Source organism: Melanotaenia boesemani, chromosome 11 (assembly GCF_017639745.1).
Source record: "Melanotaenia boesemani isolate fMelBoe1 chromosome 11, fMelBoe1.pri, whole genome shotgun sequence".
NCBI classification, from domain to species: domain Eukaryota; kingdom Metazoa; phylum Chordata; class Actinopteri; order Atheriniformes; family Melanotaeniidae; genus Melanotaenia; species Melanotaenia boesemani.
In genome coordinates this window covers 15,579,011-15,605,741 of record NC_055692.1, presented here as the reverse complement: position 1 = coordinate 15,605,741, position 26,731 = coordinate 15,579,011, and the positions used below count along the sequence as shown (strand labels likewise).

General features: G+C 37.2%; 1 protein-coding gene across 6 annotated transcripts in view; it reads left to right on the top strand.

Annotated features, from left to right (window-relative positions):
- The window catches only part of grid2 (glutamate receptor, ionotropic, delta 2), a 539,244-nt gene that overhangs the window by 412,592 nt on the left and 99,921 nt on the right, over positions 1 to 26,731 (top strand). For all 6 annotated transcript variants that reach the window (XR_006011998.1, XR_006011997.1, XM_041998788.1 and 3 more), the window contains one exon: positions 17,382 to 17,483. Coding sequence is in view for 4 of the 6 variants with exons in the window: in XM_041998788.1 (XP_041854722.1) it covers positions 17,382 to 17,483 (102 nt within the window). In the remaining 2 variants the exon portion in view is untranslated. The remainder of the gene's footprint in view (positions 1 to 17,381; positions 17,484 to 26,731) is intronic.

Below are 26,731 nucleotides of genomic sequence, written 5' to 3'. Positions count from 1 at the left end.
AACAGCAGGAATCAAAATGGAGGAAGACGGTGCCAAATGTCTCTATGAGTTTATGGGGGAGAGAGAGAGAGAGAGAGAGAGAGAGAGAGAGAGAGAGAGAGAGAGAGAGAGAAGGTGAGATAGAGTGCAAATGTTGGACTGCAGAGAAGTAAAGTGAGCAAATAGTATCCCCCTGCCAAAATGGCTGTGAATGAAAGATCTTAACTGTCTGCACATGTAGCATACTTGCACTTACTTCACAGACATCAGTGTCCATTTGTTCACAGGTACATCTAGTAGGCTTGCGTCTTACAGATCATTCAAGATTTTAAGATCCCAGTCACACTTTAATGACTTACATAGTTGATTGACAGCCTATCGTGTTGACTTGTATTTGGTTTGGCTATCTAAGTGTAGTTTAACATTTAAAATATTTTTCACTAACTATTCTATATTATACTTTATCTGCAAGGATTAAATTAAAAAATCTTATCAGTTGGACTTTATGTACTGTACTCATACTCTGAAAGCTTGAGTTTAAGAGCAGCATTGTTTTTTTTTTTGTTTTTTTTTGTTTGGATTTATTTGTGGTTTTAGTGAAGTTTAACAATGTAAAATATTGACTTGTATGTAAATTAGTTATCAATAGCATGTCTTCATAATTCTAAATGTTAATTCATTTGATAATTGAAAATCAAAATGAAAGAATGTCTATGATGAATTCATTCATCTTCTGTACCTCTTAATCCAATTAAGGGTCTCTGGGAAGCTGAAGCCTTTCCCACCAATTAGTAGGCTAGAAGCGGGGTACACCCTGGACAGGTCACCAGTCCATCACAGGGACAACATAGAGAGACGAACAACCTAACTTATAGAGTTAACATGCATGTCTAGGACATGCATGTTAACATGTTCTAAAATGTTCTAAAAAACACCTTTTTTTTCCCCACCCCTAATATCTATTTTTATTTTTTAAAGTTTTGGCTAAACATCAGTGTTTCGTAAATTTTGTGATGAAAACATCCAAACATTCATAAACAAAATACAAAAGTAAGAGGAATTTCCTGGAATTATATTTATCTTTTAACATGACCATTTTAGGCATATTGTTCCCTTCACCAAAATATAGGTTAAGCAAGTGTTGTAACTCTTTTTTATATTCCCAAAAATATCTGAATAGTACAATACCAATAAAATACAGGCAAACAAAAGAGTGTAACAGGACAAATTGCCCTTATTCATCCTTGCCAATGAAACTGGAATCCATCTACCACAAGCATATGTAGAATCAGCAAAATAGATCTTTGCAAGGTTTATTACTCTCTCCTTTCCTAAGGTAAAAAAGGCTGCAACATTTCAGTGTCCCAGATATCTATCACATGTGGTATCCTGAGTGAAAGCCTGTCAGTGTCAGAATAGATTAGTTGTAAATGCATGGCTCTTTTTTTCCAATATTCCATCACAAATTTGATTAAAAAGTGTCAGCAGACAAAAATAGAATAATGTCACACATCTGTGCCTCTGATGGTTTCAAACCACACTTCTAAGGCTCATTTTACACCCTACTGTTAAATACATGTGCATGCATGATTTCTAACCCCACATGTACATCTACATATATTATGCATAACCCAGTGGTATTTAGATTATTTCTCACTTATCTTCAGTGAGCAGTCATTATTGCTTTAACAGCTTCATCTTCACGTTTTCTTCTTTTATTAGCATGTGTTTGGGGGTGGTAAGGCATTGCGATATATTTGCACATACATTTTGTCCAGCTATGTCAAAATTAAAAACCTACCACTGCACTTCTTCAGCTATACATATATGTTACTATGAAGTATTTTGTAGCAGAAACATGAAAACATCTTGCCAAAATCCTTGGTCTGTATATTATATACTGCTCACCATTCTGTAGCATTTTATTTACACCAGGGTGTTTCTGCAACTGGGGGAACAAGACCTGAATAGTATAATTTGCCTATCTACCTCCCACTACTTATCATGGGCACCAGGGAGACATGGAGCGATGATGGAAGGTGGAAGACAATAGATAAAAAAGACAAGAAAAATAAAGTTGAAAATTTTCCCCCATTAATGCTACAGGAGAACTTTGCTCATAATCTATCAGATCAAACTTTTATTATATTTCCTAGAGGATCCTCAACCTTTCATCAGTCCCCTCATCATTATGCTATAGCGTCTAACACCTTTTGCCTCATTCATTTTCCTTTGGGGAAAGTAAATGCAGAGAACATTGTTTTTAAGATGCCTTAATATAGCAGATAACCAGTTCTCATTTGGTCTTTCTCTGCCTCTTTCTCCCTTTTTTTTCTCACTTCCCTTATAACAAAAATAAAGAGATAAATTAAAATGAACACATCGAGAGATAAACACAGGAATTATATAAATGCTTGTGGGAATATTTTGTATCACTTGATTTTATGCAAACAAATTTATTATATTTGTCATTGACAGGCATATCTGAAACATAGAGGTTAATTGATTTTAAAGGTATTTTCCAGGAACTCATTGCATTCATGATTCTTCTGCATTAATGCAATTATTGATGAAGCATTTTTCAATTATTCAATTATAAAGCGGCAGACGCTAATTTAAAAGATAACGTGTTCTAATCATAACTTACTAATTAATTTAAAAGTTTAGTGTTTAAAAGTGCATTTAAACATAAAGTTTGAATTTTATATACGTATCACACCCCGGCAAACCCTCCATCATGTTCACACACAGCCATGCATCTTCCCAACAATTCAAGCAAGCAATAACACAGCCTGAAGCTCATCTGGGAAATCATAGCAGAGTCTGTTGTTGTCGCTGCTGTAATGATTGGTTTGTATAGACTGTAGCTATATATGTGTGTGCATATGTGTGTGTGTGTATGAGGAAATGTGAGTGATTCAGTGGACCCAAATGTATTGTCTAGCAGTGCAGGACCACAACAAATTATCCTATACCAATAAACTCAGTACCTCATGTGGTGCTTTTGCTGTTTTCTAAACTTATATTTATTTTGTCATCTTTTCCTACTTACTTAAGGTGTCCACTGCTGTCTGTAAAAACAGAGTGCACTGTGTGGTGTGCAGTTACAACATTGATGTGGGTGCTGGCCCAGACCTGGTCTGTTTTGTCTGGGTGGGGCTGGTCCTCCTGGGTGTGGTACATGCAGAGGACCCGCATTCTGGATGGTGGGGGGGTTATGGCAATGGAGGAGCTCAGAGTGGTACAACAGGACAGCACCATTTAAACTCTTAAAAACAAATGAAGGCAATTTAAATTGGATCCTGAAGTGCATGGGCAGCCAGTTAAAAGAAGATAAAAGCGGGGTGATATGCTCATACTTGCATGTGCCATTTAAAAGGCGTGCAGCTGCATTTTATACAAGCTGCAGTCGAAAAATAAAGGACTGATTCACCCCAAAATAAAGTGCATTGCAGTAATCCAGCTGGGGTTTTTCAAGTTTTAGTTCTAAATCCATTTTAAAACCCAGGTTTACAAGATCTGGCTTGAAAAATTATTTCAAATTTCCCAGATCTACAGGAAGAACACCAGCTGAACTGGGTCCAAACACCATCCCCTCAGTTTTAGAATCATTAAATTAAGAAAGTTCAGCGTCATCCAAGATTTAATGTCCTTGAAACATGTTTGCAGAGAGTTCACAGAAAAGCCCATCCCTCTTTTTAAGTGGAAGATAGATCTGGCAGTCATCTGCATAACAGTGAAAGGAGATGCCATGTCTCCTGAGAATGGACCCCAGGGGGAGCAAATACAACGGAAACAGAATTGGGCCCAAAATGGATCATTGCGGGACTCCATATGACAGTGGAGCACAGTAGGACTCGCAATCCCCTGGTTGAATCAAGAAGGTTTGATCTTTTAAATAGGACCTGAGCCATTACAGAGCTACAACTATTATGCCAACACAATGTTCCAAATGTGAGATTAAATTATCATGACAAACAGTGCCAAAAGCAGCAATTTGAAAATCGGCCTACAGTTTGCAAGAACATTTGTATCTAGCCCAGGTTTTTTGAGAAGCAGTTGCAGAGCTGCATGTTTAAAGTTTTTGGGAACCACTCATGAGGTGAGACTGCCATTAATAATGATTAAAATTGATGTGCCCACAGTAGAAAAATGCTCTTTCAACAAGCATGAGAGAACAGCATCATGAGGTGAACCTGAGGGCTTCAGGTGACCCACCACTGAGGAAGAGTGATGTGTTCAAACTGGTGGAAAACAGCAGAGCACACAGGAGTAGCTAAGAGGTCAGATGTGGGTGGCATAATCTGTGCTCTTGCTGAGGCTACCTTATCAATAAAAAAGCACAAAAACTGTTCACACATTTCAAAAGAGGTCTCAAAAATGGGAGCTTGAGAGGGATTAAGAATAGTCTCAGTTGACCTAAACAATACGAGGTTTGCGACAGAAAGGATATTAGCAAATTATTTCCTTTAGCTTCTTTAACAGGGGACTGATATAAACTCCAACAATCTCTCAAAGTTTGAAAAGAGACCTGTAGATGATCTTTTTTCCATTTCCGCTTAGCCCTGCGGCACTCACGCCTCACAGCCCGAGTCTCATCATTCAGCCAGGGCTCAGACCTGGCTTTGGGGTGTCTGACCTTGAGTGGAGCCACGGTTTCCAGGACAGTCTGGCATGTGTCATGAAACCAAGAACTATATTCATCTGTGTTGTGCAGGGCCACGGGGATGGTGTATAGATTAAAACAGGTAGAGAACTGAATGGCAGTGGAGGGGTTAAAAAAGCATGATAGTCCCAAGAAGAAACTTGTGCTCTGACAGCATTACTGGGCAAAGAAATGTCAAACACCACAGGCATATGGTCACAAACTTCCAGATTCAGAACAGGCAGGGCATTGAACAGATAACACAATCTGTGTGCCAAAATGCACAATGCAGTTCACATTTTCTCCCTCATTTATTGAAGTCTTAGATTTATTCCTAATGAAATAAAGAATATTTTTAAGAAAATAAAACTACACATAACCCTTAAAATCATAAAGCTCTGCATTAAAAGTCTAGCCATAAGTCATGTGACAAAAACACAGGTAAATAACATTCCATTTTAAAACTCCCAATTTTAAATGGTATCCTAGAATGGATGATCTTACTTATTTTTGCAACCATCTGGCATTAATCAGTCAGACTGATTGCTGTGAACATATAACACTGCATTTACACTACATATACACCACATGTTACAGCAAGTCATATGATAAACTATTTGATTGGAAGAATTTGGAAACAAATGTCAGGAACCACAAAAAAGTTACCTGTTAGCATTTGGATTTCCATTTTAACAGTCAGCTTTTTCCCCTCTTCCTGAGATTCAGTCACATCAGCAGTTTCATTTCTATGCATCAATATTCACAAGCTGTTTTGCACTGACCACATATAGTTACATGTGGGTGTGTAGAGGTGAGAAGATAGGCTCACCTACATCCACACATTTCCAAGTGGACTGTTACTTAAAAGGGATATTAAAATGGATATTTACATCGAGATGTGGATGCACATAATTTTCTGAGACACCGATTAGAGCGACATACACAACTAGCAACCAATCTAGAGACTTTTTCTGGTGAAAATGGTGCCTTTTGGAGACTGACGTGAAAGCATGCTACGTTTACTCTTCTCAATGAGCAGAGGTGCTGACTCAGGCCCCTCCCCAGTCCAAAAGCACTCAGCAGCCCTGATTCTACTCTGGTTTACCATCAGATATTAATGCCTATTAATGAAGAGTGACAACGAAAACATTTAAAAAGTTGAAAGTACTGTAACATGTTGTAGACTCTTAATCAGAAAACAGCCAGAGCTGGTAAAGTACTTAAAATGACAATTTAACTTTAGGTCTGTTCATTTTGGCCAGGGATATTTTTCTGTTTCTTTTTCTACTGTTTGGCTAAATGCATTTTTCAAGACATATTACTTCAGTTTGAATTTTATAAATATATATATATAATTATCTTATACATGATACACGTTATCTGTAATTTGCCAGCAAAGTTCCTTGTTTTCCTGTAATTGTGTTCATTAAAATCTGTTTCTTATCAGGCTACACACAGTAGGGCAGAACTATTACTAAGTGGCTTTTTCATATGTCATTTCTTTTTGTCTCGTTGCAAAAGACATGGTGGTTACATTAGAACCTGCATGTATTTAAGTATTTACTTACATGTTTATTGATGTATTTATTTACAAATTTATCATATTGTAGCATTGACAAAGAATGACAATAAAATTTAAAAGAAACCAGTCAAGAGTATAAATAAGAGGAGGATAAATATGGATACCTGGCAGAATAAAATAAAACAGAATTGGTAAAGCTCATGTAGTAAGCTAGGTTTCACAGTTGCATGGATTAACATACAGACTATATAGTAGAGATTACACAGCTGGTTGTGCAGAGCCCTGATACCAGTGTAGCTTGGACTCTTTGCTTTGCTGCAGTAAACTCTCCCTCTCTGTTGGCTGATAGAGAAAGGCAGTTAAGATAGCCAGGGAGAAAGGCTTGGACTTTTTTAGCTGCTTTTCCTTAAAACATGTCTACCAATCAGTAGGGTGTTTAAGGGACTGAGAGGAGGGAAGAGGACAGAAGAAAAGCTTGGTGCACAAGCTGTTCGGAGACTTCATTGACGCATGTGTTGCTCCTTGGCACAGGAGGTAGATTCATTGGGGAAGAAAGTGAAACTGCTCTGCAGCTTATCTGTATTTCAGCTTGGTTACTGTGTTCTCACTGCAATGGCAAGCATGTGAATGTTTTGCAGTCACCAGGGAGTCTTACAGAGCTACAGAGGATGGAAGCAACACACTGGTATTCGGCAGGAGAAACAAGCTTAGGCCAAATGGTCTTCTGCTTTATTCTAAGCCGCTGGTGATCAGTTAAACTAGGAACTGGGACCAGTTTAGTTTTTGAATGCTTATATTCAAGTCACTGCTTCCTCGGGTAATGCTTAAGATGTGGGGAAAGATAAAAATGTAGAATCTAGGTACTAAAGCAATTGCCCTGGTCATTTTATGGCGAGCTACTCTTATTTACCAGCAAAAATGTGAAGCAGAGTTTGGACAGAACTTTTCACATTTATTCATATATTTTCTTTTACTTGTATAACTTCCTGTGCTTATTGATTTAGTCGCAGCTACTAATTTCCATCAGTCCTTTATATGTTTCTTGCCTCTACTCCTTCAAAATGTCGTTGAATATTGATTGTTTTTTCAATTTGTTTTGAGTCATGTACCTAACAATCACACTCAAAGCAATAGTTAGTTTCACAGTTTGCTATAATTTTTTGTTTGTCTCTTTTGTTTGTTTGTTTGTACCCATAAGGAGATAAGGTGAAGGTATGCATTAAATCTCAAAGCAAACCTTTGTGACTCTGGGATATCATCCAGACTTGGGCAAAGCTGTATGCTGCTTGTGTGCCCATGTACTGTAGATACAGCATGGTTCGAGTTCGTCTATATATGTGTGTGTTTGTGTGTAGGATGAGTGTGTGATTTCTGTAGTGAGTGAGAGTTGTAACATTAAATGACTGTTTTGGCCCCCACACAGCACCAGTCGATGGTCCAATTACTTTTAAACGTGTGTAGTCACACATCACCCAAAGTGCCCGAGATCTTTTTGTGTGTTTTTGTGGTGGCGATGAAGGTGTGAAGGTTACTAAAGTGCATCTCCATTTACGTTTTTTTCTAGCTGTTATAGTAGTGTAGGTTGCCTGTCAGGTCACCATGACCCAGCACAGCTGAAATACACACAGAATGCTGATATTTGCGTGGTGCATACACACTCATATTAGTTAACTGTGACCCAGAGGACCAAGCTATACTCACACAATCTCTGAGACTTGCTTTAATGCAGTCCTCATAAAGCTAAATTGCAGAGTAAGTGATTATGTATGGACTTGGCGTTATGTTTATTCTCTTGGAAGCTGATATATAATAATGGTTTCTTTTTTTCTCAGAAGTGATGCAACTAATATTGTGTGCCGGTGTGTGTGTGAGAGTTTAAGCTTTATTGATTTTGACTTTGTAATTTCTCTACTACATCATTTTTCTTGTACTCTTGATATGTTAATTAAATCACTTCCTTTCACTTATGGAAAATTACATTTGCTCCCATTGAGAATGATTTGAACAAATCAAATAGCATTTCTGTCAGGGAGTTTGCTTGTTCTCATATATCTAACACTAATTCCCCCAGAGACATGTACGGCATTAACTCTGTAGTAGTAACTCTGCATAGGAAATATATATGACTGTAAAAACAGAACAATGGAACAATATGACAACATGGTGGTTCTGCAGGTGTTGCAAAGACATTAACTAATAAAGTGACAAACTTGTTAGTTGTTGAACTTGAAAAAAACAAAACAAAAAAAATCTGTAGATGTTTTGGATTAACTTCAATAAGTACAAAGACACAGACAAACATTACATTTACGTGCTCCCTGCTGGCAGCCATGTTCATTTGACTGGGAGAATTTACGGCTGCATGTAAGCAGGGATGACTTTCTTTGCTTTTTTTTTTATTAGTATCTTAAAAGACATTAATTATCTTCCAAAGGAACCATCATGTGTTCTTCTCAAACTACAGTGGATAAAAAAAAAAAAGTTTTCATATTTTGGTCTGAGCAAGCTTTTTCTTTTCCTAAAGTTTCGTGCACTTTCACAGCTGCATTCATTAAACTCAGTCAACTGTTAGGCTTTTTAAATGTCAAAAGATGTCAAAAGTGAAGACCTGTTTGCAGGTTGTGGACTGGTTTGTCATTTTTTAGATTGTGTCTCATCCAGCAGTAATCACTGAACAAACCCATTTTTTAATGAAAGTGGAAAAACGTAAAAATCAGTCCTATGATGGAAGAGCCGGTTCCTATGAAAAACATTCTTCAGAGCATTCAGAGATTTCTTTTCCACCTCTGTATTGTTCTCCCATGTTAAACATGATTTTCATCACCTATGTGTATTCCGGATCTGCTCTCATATAAGTAAATACTTAAATACAAAGAAAATTGCAGTAAGAGGTTACGTGTGATTAGAGGAAGATGGAATATTCTGTCTAAAACATAAGATGGCTGAGCACACAGCAATAAGTACTAACCAAGGGGAAGTAAAGACAGGAAAATCGAGATAGAGATAAAAGAAAGATGCTAATGCCAGTATTTTGATGCTTAAGTCTACACTTTTAGGGTTCAGACAAAGAGGGTGCAAGTGCACATTTATTTCCCTGTGTCTATGGATGGGGGAATGCAGTGAACCCTTATCTGGAGCTGGCAAGATAAGCAGAGGCAGTAGGCCCATCTGCCAGCAAGGCTGCTGATTGAGCGCCTTACTCATTCATGTCCTAATGCACAAAAATCTGTGGCTGTCTTCACCCTTCCCTGCCATATTAAAGCCAAAATAATGTAAATACAGAATTGAATTTATTTGTAATTCAGTTTTGTTAATACATTGAAGGGTTTTCTGTTTGTTTGACTTATTTTCCTCAACATGTCATTTCCTCTTTGTCATCCACTTGGATGACAAAGAGGAAATGAAGACAGTACTCATAACAGCCATTGTCATGAGAATTGTATTTACATATTTATCTAGAAAAACTGAAGCATAGCAAATAGTGTTTAAAGGAAGTTTGCACTGCTTCTCTCTGAAGTAAATTACACTAACATTATTATGAATTGTTGTGATTAAGTAGGTCATTGTTAACCAGTTTAGTCATTGAATTGTTATATGGGAGATCTGCATTGTGCAATGCTCATTTTCAAAGAATGAGACTGTTCATTCAGGCCTTTGCATAAATATGTGTGCATTTATTAAATATATGCAGTACAAACTACAGGACATTGCATTGTTTTCACTGATGATTTTTTTGCAACAGTATGTCCTTTTTACAGTAGCAAAGTATGCTTTTAACTCTATACATTGTGAAAAATACTTTATTTACTTTATTATTGCCAGGGGGGAAATAGCTAAATTTATGTAGGCTAAAATGACTACAAAATTATTACATGGGCATTGCTGGAAATGCTTTTGACTTTGTAAGTCTTTCATTGTTATTATGTTTTACTCTTCACAGTCACACTGACATTGAGATATAAATGTTGCGGCTCAACACAGCTGAATAGATCTGTGCAGGCCAGTAATACTGTGTAAAGTGGCAGGTGTGCTCGCTAAGGCTCACTTATTTCTATTTAACTATTCATTACTTTTTCTCCAGGGCTTTGACCTTAAATAAGCCACACTATTCAATGGTAAACACTAACCTCTAACATCATTTCAATTCTCATTTGTCATGATATATTTCTATACCTTTTTTCTAATTTTTTATGTAAAGGATGTTTCCTTTGTATAATTAGAACTGCAGTCAGTTAAGAAAATATGTTGCATTCATCACATACTTTTTGCCGTGTGCAGAAAGAGTGTCTGTATCACAGGTTTGCCTTGATATCAATGTAAACTTCCTTGGACAACTGGCTTTCTTAGAGGCATTTGGCTGCACCATATATATTTTATTGATTATACACAGTCACATTTCTACAAGTCTTCCCTCATCTCTGCCCCCGCATGCCATCCATATCCCCTTACCTGTGTATATCTTTCTTGACTTCTCATGTGTGTCTTATTTGTTGTTTGATTTTCACTTTGAATCAGACACCTTTTCCAAAATTGTAAGTTAACGTCTGTTGGCTGTCTGTGGCAACCCCCCCCCCATACACACACACACACACACACACACACACACACACACACACACAAACATGGGTTACAGGCAGACCATGTGTAAAGACAGGCTGTGCTTACATATTACGATGAAGGGATGAAGGGCTTTTATGACTTTGGTATTGTGGCAGGAAGAAGACATATGTTTTATTTAGTATTTTTCATAAAATAGTAGTTGGCTTATCATCAAAGAAAAGGTGACAAATATCATTGGATGTTATGAAAAACAGGAAATAACTCAAACATACATGGAAGCTCCACATCTCCCCCTCCAGGCTGACACAGTAATAGCATGTAGTGTAATTTACCTGTCCCCATCCTTGTGACTTAAATCAATACAGACATACAAGCAATGCATGATTAAATGTAACTACAGCAGTGTTGTTCAGATAATTAAAATAACATTGTTTGAAACAGCAGCAGAATAGACCCTCAATGATGGGTTTGATAACTTTGTTTGGCCTATGTGAGGTCACCTGAATTAAGATAAAAGATTTCCAGATGAAAATTGGGCAACAAAGCACTAAGAGTCAAGGAAAGAGAAAAAAAAAGTTGGGAAAGTGATACTAACAAGAGAAACATGTTGTAACTAGTTAGGTCAACTGGCAACAGGTCATTAACATGACAGTGTGAAAAGAGCGTCTTACAGAGCCAGAGTCTCTTGGAAGTAAAGTTTTGCAGTCTGTTAAAAACTGCATCCACAAGTTGTGGAGAATTTTCTGCATAATGTTTCTCAAAGTAAAATAAAAAAGGTTTGACTCTTCCATCATTTGTAGTACATAATATTATCAGATGAATCTCAGAATCATTAGACATCTCTGTGTGCAAGGAAAACAGCAAGTCAACTTTGGATCCCCACAATGTCCAGGCTTCTGGCACCACTGCATTTTAAAACAGGCATGATACTGGAGCATGGGACAATTCCAGAAATCATTGCCTTTAAACAATGTTTAAGTTTGTTCTGCTATCTACATATATCAATTAAAGCTTTATCATTCATGATGTATCCTCCAGACTAAAGAGGATAAGAAAAAAAAAATAATAATAAAAGGTAATGCGTCAACGGTGGGAAATAATTTAAGTAAATAATTGAGTTAAAATTTTTAACGCACAACATTCCTCATTTATGACGGCGAGGCGTGGAAGTGTCTACAGTAAAGATGAACAAGATTAGCTGCTTGGCTCTATGAATGGATTTGAGGGTGTCGCAGCTGATCGGCCTTTCCATTGCTATTACCATCTCTCTTCTTGTGTTTGTTTATTGTTGAGAAGCAGGCAACTAGAGTTTCATGGTTCACACTGACACATATTTACCCAAAAGTGTTGTTCTTGTACAAGCTAGCAAAAAAAGGCAACATTCATCAGTCTCATGTCAATCAGATCCATGTCACTGTCACGTGAAGCTGAAACATGAAAAATGATGATAGCCTATTTCAGTTAGATATTGTTTGCCTTTATTTCCTATAACTTTTCGTATTAATGAGGTTTTCTAGTGACACAGCTGTAAAATCTACTAGTCATCAGACAGCCATGAACACATCTATGAAGATCAGGTTCAGATATCTAGTGAGAATGAAACAGGCTCTAAAGTACAAATCGGGGCAGCTGTTCTCTCTAACAAAGTGGTGATAGAAAGGATTTATACCATAAATATGCAGGGGCAGATCTAGAAAAATTTTGATGGGGGAGCAGGGGTACAGGTCAGCAAAAGGGTGGCATAAATGACATATATATTTATATATATATATATATATTTATTAGTGCTGGACGCGTTAACGCAACGCTTAATTAACGCCGTTAATTTTTTTAATCGCATGTTAATTTTCTTTCTTTTTTTTTTTTTTTGGCCGCTGGCTTTGATGACAGAAACATGGCGTCCATGTCTCCCCCTTCCCTGCTGCAGCGGTGCGTCTGATGTAATCAGGAGAGAGCGGGTTTATTAAAATAAAGAGACGTTTTCTGTCTGGAACTTAAGAAAGAAGAAGAAGAACCGACTTTTCTCTTTGTCAAAATACATGCAGGTGGACAGAACATCGTAATTTTTGCCCGGGAAACTTTTTATGTATTATTTTTTTTAATAAATACGGTTTTAATTTATGCAAGACAGCAAAGGTAAGACATGCTTTCTGACTTACAAACGTGCAGCATAATTCGGTCTTCTTCTGCCTCTGGTTTGGTGAATCTTGGTCATAGCGAGATGAAACTTTCAGCTGTGGAATCTGTGAGATGTGAGCTTTCAGGAGAGGAGTCGTTTGTTCGTGTTCATGCCGTGGGGTGGACACGGGGAGACACAATTTGTGTTTACATATTTTTCGGACTTTGTGCAGCTGCTCTTTAAATTGTTTGTTGTCTTAACTGTGTGTGTTGGTGATAGAAATGGTTTTACTGAGCTGGTAGCTGAGATTCTGGACTTTCTGTGGATACCACACATGTTTATAGTTACATCTACAGACCTGACGTTACACCCGGAAATGAGATGTTAACCCCTTAACTCCCGGTAGAGGAGGCTGCAGGTGCAGAGGTGAAGCTAAACAGTCAAGCTAAGAATGAAAGTTTAGAGAATTTATATCCAGAAATCTGGATAATGAAGCAGTGAAGCTGCATGGATGGAAGTTATTGTGCATATTGTGAATATTTCTCTCTCCTCAGCATCTAGAAGCTGTGAGATTCTAATCCTGCTTTCTGTCTGTTCACCTGATGCTGATATTCATCACATATTGTTCCTTCTGTGTTTAGAAGGAAGCAGCTTCACAGCTTTAAATTCATCCTGCTGACATTTTACCTTTTAGTTAGTAAATCCTGAACATTTCATCCTTCTTTCTCATAAATATTTAGTTTTATAAATATATATGAAGAAATATTTTAACTGTTGCTTTTTAAACAGAAAACTGATGCTAAATCTGTTTATGGATTTAGTGCAGGGTTTTCCAGCCTTTCCAATCCAAAGAGCCATTTTTCCCTCAGCCAGCTAAATAAAACTACTTTAGAGACGCAAATGTTACAAGACTTTTCAAAAAGTCAGCTTTATATATATTTTTAATAAAGAGCCACCATAGGATATTTGTAATTTTTGAAGAACCACATTTTTAATTTCAATTTTTAAGGTTTTAAAATAAAGGAAAGACATAAAACCTTAATAAAAAGAGGATAGACAGACTTTCTTATAAGGGATGTAGATATTTGTGGAAAATGCTGTAAAAGAAGAAAAAACGTCCCTGGTTTCCAACCTAATGACAAGAAAGATAGATTTAAAAAAAATTATTTAGCCAGGTATTTAGAGGCATTGTGGAAGGTCCAGAGTCGCAGGTTAAACACCCCTGATGTGTGTTAGTAAACCAAAATTGACTGCATTTTCTTTATATAGCTGTAGGCCTTCTTTTAAAGGAAAGAGACATTTTGCGCGTAATGATTGCGCGTCATGCGATTAAAAATTTTAATCGTTGCCCAGCACTAATATATATATATACATATATATATATATATATATATATATATATATATAACATGGTTGCACTGTTGTGTTGTGTTGAACACAATGTTTCAGTCTTTGAAACTTTAAAACTAACTGAGCTGCAGCCACTGATATCTGTGCAGGATTTTGATGAAAACCAGGTAGGAGAACCAATATGATGGTAATCACAACAGTCAAATCTACATTTTCGAACCAGACATAATTAACCAAATTCAGCAACATATAATGATCTTTATGTAGATTATCGTCATGATACATTCTTTTATTTATTCATTTGCATTACCATCACTAAGTTAGTTCAATTTCTCACTCTATAAAACACATGATGACCTAGAAAAACAACCTATGTTTCAACTAAAAGCAGCCCTCAACCTCCCATATCCCCACATAACTTTTTGTTTCTGAGATATTTTCAGACTTAGCAGTAGCAGCTCTTCTGAACAACATTGAGACAGGCTGCTTATTTGGGTAGATCTCTTCACCAGCGGATGGCAGTGCATTATTTAATTTTTCTGTTGTTGTAGGCTGCAAACAAGAATAGCTAATTCAGAAACACTAATTATGACCAACAGAGAAAAGAAATGAGGAAATTATTTCTTATTTTTAACTGTGAATCTCTAGCCGCATTGCAGACACTCAGTTATTGTCAGAAACAATAAAACTGCTGATTTTTACCCTCATGTCCCATCCTTTTAAACACCAGGTTTATTTGCCCTCCTCCAGTGATTCATTGGCCAACAAGTGTAATAAATGTGGCTGGATTTAGATAAAAGCTTCTGATGGAAAAGATTGCTCTTGACTTACCATCACAAACCCCAGCTGTTTCCTTTTCTATCAAAAATACTTGTGGAAAAACTATGGAATATTACTACAACCTAATAAAATCAGTTCATTTAAGCTTTACAATAACTATTGGTCCCAAAAGTGAATTGATCAGAGCTGACTTAAAATGTGCAACCAACAGTAACTTTTAGCTTTGGAAAAATGGATTATGGCATATTTCCCGCACAGCAAGCCTGGAGCTTCTCTGGTGTGTATGTGTTTTCTTTTAAGCAGAAATCATGCTGTGTGATTTATTGTGTGTTACAGTGTGTGTGTGTGTGCGTGTAGTTGTGTGTTGAATTGAATAGCAAACAGCTAAATCACTATTTCTGGGATTTTTTTTGTTTTTTGCCCTTTTTCCTACTGCCTCTCTGTCCACAGGGAAGCCATGCTAGTTTGATCTGTAAAGCTAAAACAATATTTTATTGAAAGCATAAGGCAGCATAGAGATCATATAATAGGGTCCATGGGAAAAGATTGGATGTTTATGATAGAAGTTTTTGGTCAGACTCTTAAATTTCAGAAAATCAAGATAGTTTTTTTCTCAAATGCCGTTGTACTGCTACCAACTTTGCTGTTTATCTGAAATGGTTAACTTTTAATTTGACATTTTTTAAGATGGATGTTTAAGATTATTTTTTTTATATTTTTACAACTTACTAATATATAATTAGAATGGGAAACATATAATGGTTTGGCAGAGGTCTGCGCGCTCTGAGGGATTATAGTTTGTAGTGTTCATCTTGTTCAGGTTTGACATGCAAAATGCAGTTGCATATTTTGGTTTATCCATGGTCTAGGCATTTCCATATTGCTCTGAATAAGTGACTACCAATAAGCATTAAGTCTAATCCATGTTTTATATATTAAGTGATGATATTTAACACTTCTTTTTTTTTTTTTTTTTTTTTTTTTACAGTACAGTTTACAGTACAGTTTTTGCCATCATTTAGATACCCAAACAACATAAAAAGTGTGAGATATTGGCCAGTACTAGACAAATTTATGATGCTACCCACCAATACTTTTATGGAACACCATGATATACCTTATTACTTTTTCTGTCTTTTTTTTCTTCTGCACTACAGTATTATATTGTCATTGTGTAGTGTTAATGTCTTGTGCTCTAAACATGTTAGCTTTTGTGATTTCTTATACTGATCTACCTGGTGCTTAAGATTTCAGCTTAAATTCAGTTTAAATCTGAGCCAGTGGCCATGACTTGTGGAGTTCCCCAGGGGTCAGTCCTTGTTCAACTTGTATATGCTCCCTTTGGGTCAAATATTACAGAACTATAGCATTAATTATCAAAGTTATGCTGATGATACACAACTTTATGTGCCTCTGTCACCAGATGACTGCAGTCCAATAGACTTATTGTGTCAGTGTCTGAAGCAAATAAACACCTGGATGAGGGAGAATTTTTTACAATTAAATGAAGACAAAACTGAGATTATTCTGTTTGGTAGCAAAGAGAAGAGGGTCAGCATTGGCAAACACCTGGAGACTCGGGCTCTTAAAATCACCGACCAAGTTCGTAACCTTGGAGTGTTGATAGACTCAGACCTGACTTTCAGCAGCCACATCAAAGCTGTCACTAAGAAGCTTTTTACCAGCTCAGAAACATCAACAGAATTAAAAGTTTATTCTCCCAGAAAGACCAAGAGAAACTCATCCATGCATTCATCTCCAGTAGGCTGGATTACTGTAATGGTCTTTTAACAGGACTTCCTAAAAAGAGCATTAAACATCTGCAGCTCATCCAAAATGCTGCTGCTAGAGTTTTAACCAGGACTAAGAGATCTGAACACATCACACCAGTTTTGAAATCTTTACACTGGTCAGTCACAGATTGATTGTTTACAAATCCCAGAATGGTTAAGGCCCAGAATACATCTGTGATATGTTCAGAGAATATAAACTTAGCAGAGCTCTTAGATCCAAAGACTCAGGTCAACTAGTCCAGACCAGAGTCTAGACTAAACATGGAGAAGCAGCATTTAGCTGTTATGCTGCAAACAAGTGGAACAAACTGCCAGTGGAGATTAAACTTTCACCAAATGTAGACATTTTTAAATCCAGGTTAAAAACATTTCTTTTCTCATGCACCTATGCATGAAATCTGCATGTTAACTTGTTTAACTTATCTTGCTTTTAATCATTTTAATGTAATTTATTATTTTATTGTGATTATGTGATGATGCCTTTTACTATTTCTAAATATCTGTAATACCTTTGTTTTATGTAAAGCACTTTGAATTGCCATGTACATGAAATGTGCTATACAAATAACCTGCCTTGCCTTGCCCTTGCCTTTAATGTTTCTCTTCCTCTCTGTGTTTGTGTGCTTATTGCAGCTGGCAACATGGGACCCAGTTCATGGATTGAATGGAACTCTGACAGACAGAAAATTGGAAAATAACATGAGAGGAGTTGTTCTACGAGTCGTCACTGTGCTGGTGAGTAAGTGACCAGTGTGTAAACATGAATGTATGTTTTGGCTCGGATTTCTGTTCACACACAAAAGATCTGTTTCATTTGTGAAAACTGTTGTTCACCCTGAAGAATGAAAGTGGGCTGTTTTGACCCATCATGTCGGACATCACTTTGTTGGTCTTTTGTATTTATATTCTTGAGTGTCGCTGTCTTCACGGCTGCCAACCTGTGATGCCAGAATATGAAATTAGACAACAACATCAACATTTTTTCTCACTTACAGTATGCCTCAAAAACGTCAAAAACTCTGGCTCTTAAAGTGTTAAAAAAAAACTACTATTACTATTACTACTATTAAACTATTATCATTATTTTTTATTTTTTTATTTTTTATTCTTTCTTTTTTTTTATTTGATGTCATTAAGACATTTGCTAGCTAGATGACTGACATTGGAGCCGCGATGATGGTGGGGCCTCTTTTTATCAGCTCTGTCTGTCTTACCAGCAGCATCAATTTGAGCACATCCCATGAGTGCTTTAAGATTCATTGCTGTGAATTCTTCATATCCTGTCTTTGAAGTGAGAAAGAGAGGAAAGGAAAAAATAAAAATAAAAAGCTACACATCTTTTTGGCTATCCCTTTACCCCTCTGCCCCCCCCCCCCCCCCCCCCCCCCCAAAGTCTTTGATCTTCATCACCCTTAAAGGGGTAAAGGATGTGAATTGTGTTTTTGAAGATCACCCCTTGGTGCTTTTGCCTTCTGCAAGCATTAGTGATGCTAAAAGGTGTCCTGTACACATTTATGTTCCATGTTGCATTTCTGCTCCACCCTTCATAATCTGCAGCTCAGTTCTGTAAATAAGTGTGTGTGTGTGTGTGTGTTATGTTTGATGATTGATGCTTGGTGTGGGTGTAATGGCAGGAATAGACAGAAACCATGTGAAATGTCCAGGGTGCTTTTCAGACACACTGTGCTCTTTCAGCATCAGCTGTTGTGTGTCAGTGTTGATGCATGATGTGAATGTTTCTTAAGGGGCTTATGAAACAGATTTTTATGTGTTGCCTTGGGTGTCTCCTTCTATGATATATCTGTCTGTGAGGTGTGATGGTCAGCACTGTTAAGAGCTATGTGTTACACATGTTACTGTAAATGCATGTGCACGCACACACAGATGGACGCTCATACACAAACATTAACTTGTAAAACAATGTATTCAGTTCACCTCTCAGAGTGTTGAATAGTTATTGATTGGTTAATCAGTAATTAGATCAGACAATCATTGGGGCTACAGTATTTAAATCAGTGCTAACAATTATCTGGCACCGTATTGATTATTAAATAGATGTTACACAGGGGTAGCTGTGTCATTTTGATTATTTTGGAAGTCTATCCCATGGATCTATGGGATGACCTGACACAAACATGACGGAAGCTGTTATGTTTCATATGCTACAAAATGGTGCTCATTTTGGACACTTTAATCTAAACATATTCCAAACTGGAACCTGGGGTGTTGGAACACCCAGCTTTTTATATCATTACCATATTCAAAATGCCAACTGTTTTGTTTATTTATTTTAACTTAGGCATTGTGATTAGTCAATAACACAACATTTTAATAAAGCACATTTGCCACCATTTAGTTCTAAATTCATGTGCTGTTTTTATTTATTTATTTATTTATTTTTGTTTGTTTTTTTGTGAAATTTAGTTATTGGTTTGCCATTTCTGTGGAGGCAATGAGTTCAATTTCAACTAACCAGTCACAAGTGACTAACAAATTAGTCTCAGGTAAATTGAACTAGTTGACATAGATTTGTAGCCATGCTGGTTTACAGGAGTTTTAGGAGTGAAACAGAAAAATAAATATGAGTTTAAAGAGAACAGTGTCTTCTTCCCATCAGAGTCAATACATTGAAAACAAATGATTTAAATAACCTTGGTAGTGATTACTTGTGTTGATTGTCTAATATTTACTGTATTTCCTAATTAGCACTAGCTGAGCTGCTTTAACAGAAAATAAACACAATTTCGTATCAGTCTGAGATATTTAACTTTACAATATTAAGTGAATTTACCATAAGCAGCCCAAGAGGACCAAAGGGGAACATGTCAATGCCCTCCTTGTGTCGGACCCAAGTCCAGATAAATTCAAAGGGTTGTGTCAGGAAGGACATCTGATGTAAAACATGCGCCAAATATGCAATAAAAGTTCAGCGTCATTGAGATGGAAACAGATAATTCTCTGTGGCAACCCCTGAAGGGAACAGCGGAAAGGAAAAGAAAAAAAGGTGGTATTATTGTATTTAGAAGTATGTATCCAAGTAAATGTAAATATAGAGGATACTTTCCTTGCAGTGATATGTTTTGTATATGGACCACCATCTACAGCAATCAAAAGATGAAGATTTTTCTGTCCATTGTTTATGGATTCTTACTCTTCATTTCTATGAAAGACATACATTAGGAAGTTTAACTTTCATAAAAATATAACATCTAATTTTCTGCAGAAACTGCCAAGACTTTTCAAAAATATGTTTCATATCAGTTTCTCAAACAACACCATGGAGTGTTTTGAAAATGTTCACTGTGTTGCAAGTCACTACATGACTCCTACAGTCAGCATGCCCTAAGAGGGCTCTTCAAATGCCATTTCTTAGTCTTTGTGGAAAATTGCTCTTCTTTTCCCCAATTACATCTCCAGAAACACCCAAGCAGCACTGAGACCACATATGGTACTTCCAGTCAAGAGGAGACAGGATGAACTTGTGCCAAAGGAATTAGTGAGGAAGAGTGGGATGACGGTGGATGGAAATTAGACATGGGAACAATATCATGAAAACAAAGCAGAGATGAAAGAGAGGCATTACTGGGTATTATGCGTTGTGAGATAATATTGCGTCAAGCTGAAAGTAGTGTAACTTTGATGGACTAATAAATGGGCAAAACCAGTGTTCCTAGACATACATTTAGAGGAAGCTGGAGATAGTGAGGTGTAGATGGTAAATGTTATACAGTATATAACTGCTGGTGAGTTTCAGGAGAAGAAAAAAAAAACTAAAAAATAACGAAAGAGAAAGAAAAGAGGTAGAAAAAAAAAAAGGTTTGTGTCTCAAAGCAGGATGATGACCATTGCGTGAGTATGGATTTAGTCTAGAAGCTTAAAGCCGAACCCAAATTTAAACTTTGGGAAATGTTTAAATGTTTATATGACCCAACCTTAAGACCTTCTAAACCACATTTCATAAATCGTATACTACGTTTTCTGAAACTGCATGGCTATTTTCTTTTCAAAAAATGGTTTGGCTGTTTTGTACATTCATCTTGCCAGCTGTAAGAAATGCTTATGTTGTAGTCTACAGGGAAATAAAGGAGACAACTGTCAGATATTGTATTAAAACCTTGAAAAACACCTCTTACAAATAACCTTCACCTTTACTAAAAAAACACTGCTACTGCCTCTAATTTCTTTCTTTTGCTTAACACTTTGCTGTTACCGCTTCTTGGCTTGGGATTGCCAGGTGGAAAGTAATCAAAAGAACAATGAGTTGGAATATTATACTTCAAATAAAGAGGGAACCGATGAAGCATAACCATAAGTTTTTTTTGTTTTTTTTTTATATTTTCTTTTAAAAATGGCAAATGTAGCTTTTGCCCAGTCTGATTGGTGCTAACCAAACTTATTCTTTGAGGCTTACCACTTATCTTGTTCTGGGGGTTCAAAGAGAGATCAGAAGATCAAAGTAAAGTAACTGGATTTACTCATTGAACGTTGAGGTGATAAATAGATAACACACAAAATCCATACACCCCCATTTATATCTTGGCAAATCATTTATTATAAAGACTTTATGTTAAAAAATTTAATCCTCAAAATGTATCCTTTTCTTTGGGAAATGACTTACACTTAGTATATACTTTGGAACTGTATTTTATAGTGTTATGGTCTGAGCAAGTTATCCATGGCCGTGTTTCTTCCACCATATAATTTTGGTCTAAATAGATTTAAACTCCCACAATGAGGAAGCAATTGGTGAGACTATAGTTACTCAGTATGTGTGGTTCTGTCTTTTAGTGGGTGTTCCTGCTGGTGATTGATGGATACTTGTGGTGAAAGGGAGCTTTGGCATGCATGTCCATTCACTGCCTAATAGCTTATTGAACTGCAACTGCTAGCAAGGATTAGACACCACTAAGTGAATACTTAGTATAACTTGTTTGTGTTTTATATGCATCCAGCATCCAATACAGCAGGGATGTCAGTTTTCAAGGACTACTGTTTTGCAGGTTTCCGATGTTTAGCACGCCAAATTCAAATGAATGAATGATGAAACAGTAATGGCTTGACAGCAAGCTGTTTGAATCAAGTGTATGGCTGCAGGTAAATATCTGCAGCCAAATATCTGAAACTACTACTACTGGACAACAGCATTTGAGGACTGGAATTAGCTATAGGCTATAAGATAACTGTCAAGTGAGACGTGTACAAGTAAACATGCATGCATATTCATCTGAAGTTGTGAAAAAAGTATATTCTGCATAGAAAATAATATATAAAATGGTTAATGTATTTTGTCTACAAGCACAAAAATTCAAAAATGAAAAGAGATCACAAATATGAAACACATCCTGACAACTGTGATTTCACTGTCAAACGTACACCATAGGAACATAGGCATTATCCATGGAGTGAAGGATAAATCAATCCCCTAACCGTGAACTTCAACTTATAGACCTCATGACTGAGAAATTATTGAAACTTTGCTGAATGATGGGGTGTGATAAACTAGGAGTAATTGTTATGTATTGTGGCAGTGAAAGGTAGCAGTGCTTGATGCTTTGCTTGAACTCCTGAAAAGGAATAGACAGACACAGTAAAACTGTCAAATGACGCCCCATTGTATTTTATTGACAAAACTTTAATGGACACCATATGAACAGTCAGTATGTGAACATGTTTCTTTAAATGTACTACATCTGTACATGGGATGGGGAGTTAATTAAATAAGACCTGATCCTCTTAAATTGTTGATTTCAGGAACCAAAGCAAATGTTAACAATATATATATATAATATATGTATGTATGTATGTATAGTATGTATGTATGTATGTATGTATATATATATATATATGTATGTACAGTAGTAGCGGTTTAAAAGTTCCCCTGTTTCCATGATGGGTCCTTGACTGGTTCTTGACTGGTCCTTGACTGGTCCTTGACTGATCCTTGGCCGATCCTTCACAGGTCTGTGGGGGTAATGTAATCCCCCGCAATGACGTCGTCAGCGAGGCTCTGCCCCTAAGCAGCCCAAGTAAAAAAACAGCTGCAATCCCTCTTTTGTCCACGGGGAGGAGCAGTGATTTGATCTTGCTGCTCTCTAAACAGTTTATAATGAGCTGTGTCGCTCATTTGTTGCATTTTTGCCAACATTTAAAAAATGATTTGATTTGAAAATGGCGTCAAATAAATGTATCAAAAAAGCCGACATGTGTAGCTAATGGTGTTATGAGGCAAAGCACAACCTCCTCAAGTCGGCTAAGTGGTGAATGTCACTAGCAGCGAGCTTTCTAAACATCCCGAGGAGCGCTGCCAGCGGTCATTTGACTGCAACGTAAGTTATTCACAGTGGGGGTTGATACAGCTGCTGCATAACTGAATATTGACAAAATCATAACGTAATATCGGCAGGTAAAAATAACATAATACTGATAATGTGTAAAGCAGGGATCACAAAAGTCCGGACCCAGCCCAACCTATATTCTGAATTAGGCCTCAAAGTGCTATTATCCTAAGTAGATAAGTAAATAAATGGTTTATACTGTGAAATGAAGTGTCCCTGGATTTTATTCATAGCGATCTAGTGATAAAACGTGATAAAACGTCATACAACTGTGTCTCAGCGGTGGGACAGCTGCCTGCCCGCTGTCTGAAGCAGGCACATGCGCAAAGGCTGGTAGGAATGACAGGAACCAGCAGCCTATCATCACACAGGGTTTGTGATCTTACAGCCAATCAGAAGCAGAGTAGGGCGGCCATTTATTACAACTCCATAGCCGTGATATACGACAGTTTGGCTGAGAAAGAGTCTCCCTGAGCGGCTCTGTGGAAGTTTAGACGTGCTAAACTGCTCGTAAATATTGATGTGTTTACTTTTCCAAACAAGTAAGCAGGTAAAACTATAGACAACAACTATATAATAAAAGTCCTAAAATACCAGGTTCAGCCGTTTAGTTTTGATGACTGGCGGTCATCAAAAGACCGCTGGCGACGCTTCCAGTGTTTAACACTAGAAAACCCAGAGATTTCTTATCCCTCTACCATGCCCAGAGTACAACCAAAAGGCTGCCCGGTTTGAAATTAACAATTCAATGGCCAACAATTAGCACCTTTACATTTGTAAACACAGCCATTACCTGCCGTTAGCTGTTCAAGCATACTCCTTGGGGGGAGGAGTGTGCTTGAAAAGAGCCTTGTGGACTGTGCTGTATAGTTTCACTCACCACAAACGGTATTTGTGCTTTTGACCATTTCTCACATTTTCATGTACCCTTTATTGAGCATTGGTCATGTGAGTTTTCATCGTCATCACACTATTGTACGCCCAGCTTGCTTTCAAGTGAGAGATTATCACGTTTCTGTTTCCACAAAGGCAAGAAGGAAAGCATAATCAAGTATTTCAAATGAGAGATAATTACATTCCTTTTGACCTGGGAACAGAAAAGCAAAATCAATTTAATGTTCCTCACTTCCTAATATGGTGCAACAAGGTTCACAGTCCTCAATGTTTTTAGTAAAAAAAAAAAAAAAAATAAAAAACACCTTACTAACAGGGTGGAATGGAACATAACAGAGTGGAACAGAATATAACAGGGTGGAAAATATTTGTTCCCAATTCCAAATAAAAACGCTTCAATGGCCAGATGATCAGCAATGAATAAAGATATTTCTACAGTGATCCAGATTTTTTGTTTGTTGTTTTTTTTGTTTTACATTTTAGATTTTGTAAGAGATGGGTGTTTTAACAACAGCAGTTTTATCCGTGACTTTAATCGATAATTATTATCATTATCCAGTGTATAAAAATGTTGGTGTAAAAACGCCAAAGATAGATAAGCATGATGCTGAACTTCGTGGTCTTAGCTCCTGGTTTGGTGTGTCTTGTTCTGTTTATTATCATTCTGAAAGGTATACCAAGTTGTGGGCTGCATATATGCAGCCCACAACTTGAACAAAGGCTAAATTCCTCAACATTCGCACTTGCTCCATAAAATTACCATCTCCAAGGCTCCTCCACCACCACTTTGACTATGGATTGATAAGTAAATGAGCCGCAGTTTTGTAATTGTTGCATTGTCAAAACAGTTCTGTTAGTGTTGTCACACAAAATTCAGTAGACTAGTTGGTTCCTATGCAGTGAATTTACATGTTATTACAAAAATACACAATAATAAAATAGGCAAGTGGCAAGATTAGAATAATGTTATAAGTTCTGCGCAAGGACTCCTTTTTCATTTTCCAAAACAAAACTGACATAAACAATCTTGAAAAAAATGTGCACGTAGGCTATGAGGAAAGAATGAATGCAATGAAGTAGGGACTGGTTGAATAAACACGGTTTAACTGGACGCCTAAGCGAGCGCGTTGCAGGATGGCTCCAGATTTTATTGTCAAATGGTTCCAGGTCAACCAAGTCCGAACTGCTTAGAGCAGAGTCCTGCACGGTTCCGTTTTGCTACGCATACCTGCTCTAACCCGTTAGAATGACTCCCGAACCCGACTCGTCACCAATGTATTTATTCCATTTAAATCCGAACCAGACTGATGTTTAACCCGCGACCCGAGCCATTAACGCATCATTGCCATGCTGCACCGCTTCTTTTCCATTATTATAGCCTATTGTTGTTTTATCATTGTGTTAATCTAAAACACATAGATAGCCTATGAATGTTTATTTTAAGCTTGCTCAACATTTTTAAAACAGCTTTATATTCCTCTGACTGAACCATTTCAGAGTGAAGACTAAACCAGACCAGTGTGTTTTATTTTGCCACTGAGAGGGTATTTATAATAGGCTACTCGGAGATTGCTGTGCTTTAACAAAATGTAATCCACCTTTCCTGGCAGCAGCTGTGTTCTCCGTTCCTGGACTACAAATCCGGCGGCAGAAAACTCTGCTGCGCAAATACCAGCGTAAAATAAACTTTCATATATTTTCTCTGTGTTGTTGTAGTATATTCAGATGATAAAACAACAATATAATAAAAAAGAAGACTTGGAAGGAGGAACAGCGGTGCAGTAGGCTATGGCACACGTTAACGTTAAAAAGCACACTGCTTGTTGTAAATACTTGGTTTATGCTTTAAGAGGTAAATATTTTGGTTAACATGTTGAAGAAATATCGTTGTTTCTTTTTTCATCTCTTGCTATGCTATTGAATTTGGCAACATTAACATGGAAATTCACTGCATTAGGACCGACTAGCCCACTGAATTTCTGGTAGCATGACAACACAAACTGGACTCGTTTGACCACTCTTACCCAATGTGCAACAATCACAAAACTGGGTCACTGCTTCAGCTGCCTCATTGCGGCTCATTTACGTATCAATCCACAGTCAAAGTGGTGGTGGAGGAGCCTAAGAGATGGTAATTTTCTGGAGCAAGTGCGAATGTTGAAGAAGGGGCATGTTCAAGTTGGGGGCTGCATACAGTACCTTTTGGAATGGTAATCAGAGCGTGTCGGGGAATAGCCCACCTGGAGGGGTGACGTAATCGGGATTCCCGGCGAGCAGGAAGTCGCAGCACAGCGAGTGTTGGATGTCCCCCCGCGATTAGACACATTGAAGTGGAAGAAATTATCTCCGATCCTGCGTGGGGCTTTTATCTGTCGCCCTGTCTTCTTATGGAGGTGAAATAAATAATATGAGAATAAAATAACCCTTCCTAGCTACCTCAAACAGATTCTGTGTTGCTTGATCCAAATCTGATTTGTCTATGTTAATAATGCTAATATTAAAAGATTAATCAGTATGATAAATACATCCTATTGAGAATAGAGCTAGGGGCTGTGATCCAGTATTTGAAAGGTTTTATTAACCTACTAGCATTCATTTCTGAATAAAACAATTGGCAGCGCACAAGCATGTTACAATTTCACATTCCACGTCAAACGATGAGTATGTATTAAGTTTTATGCATTTTTATGAATTGTGACTGGCCATCAGAGGTGCTTTGAGTGGCGCCTCTGCCGGTCAGTGTAAATTCAGATA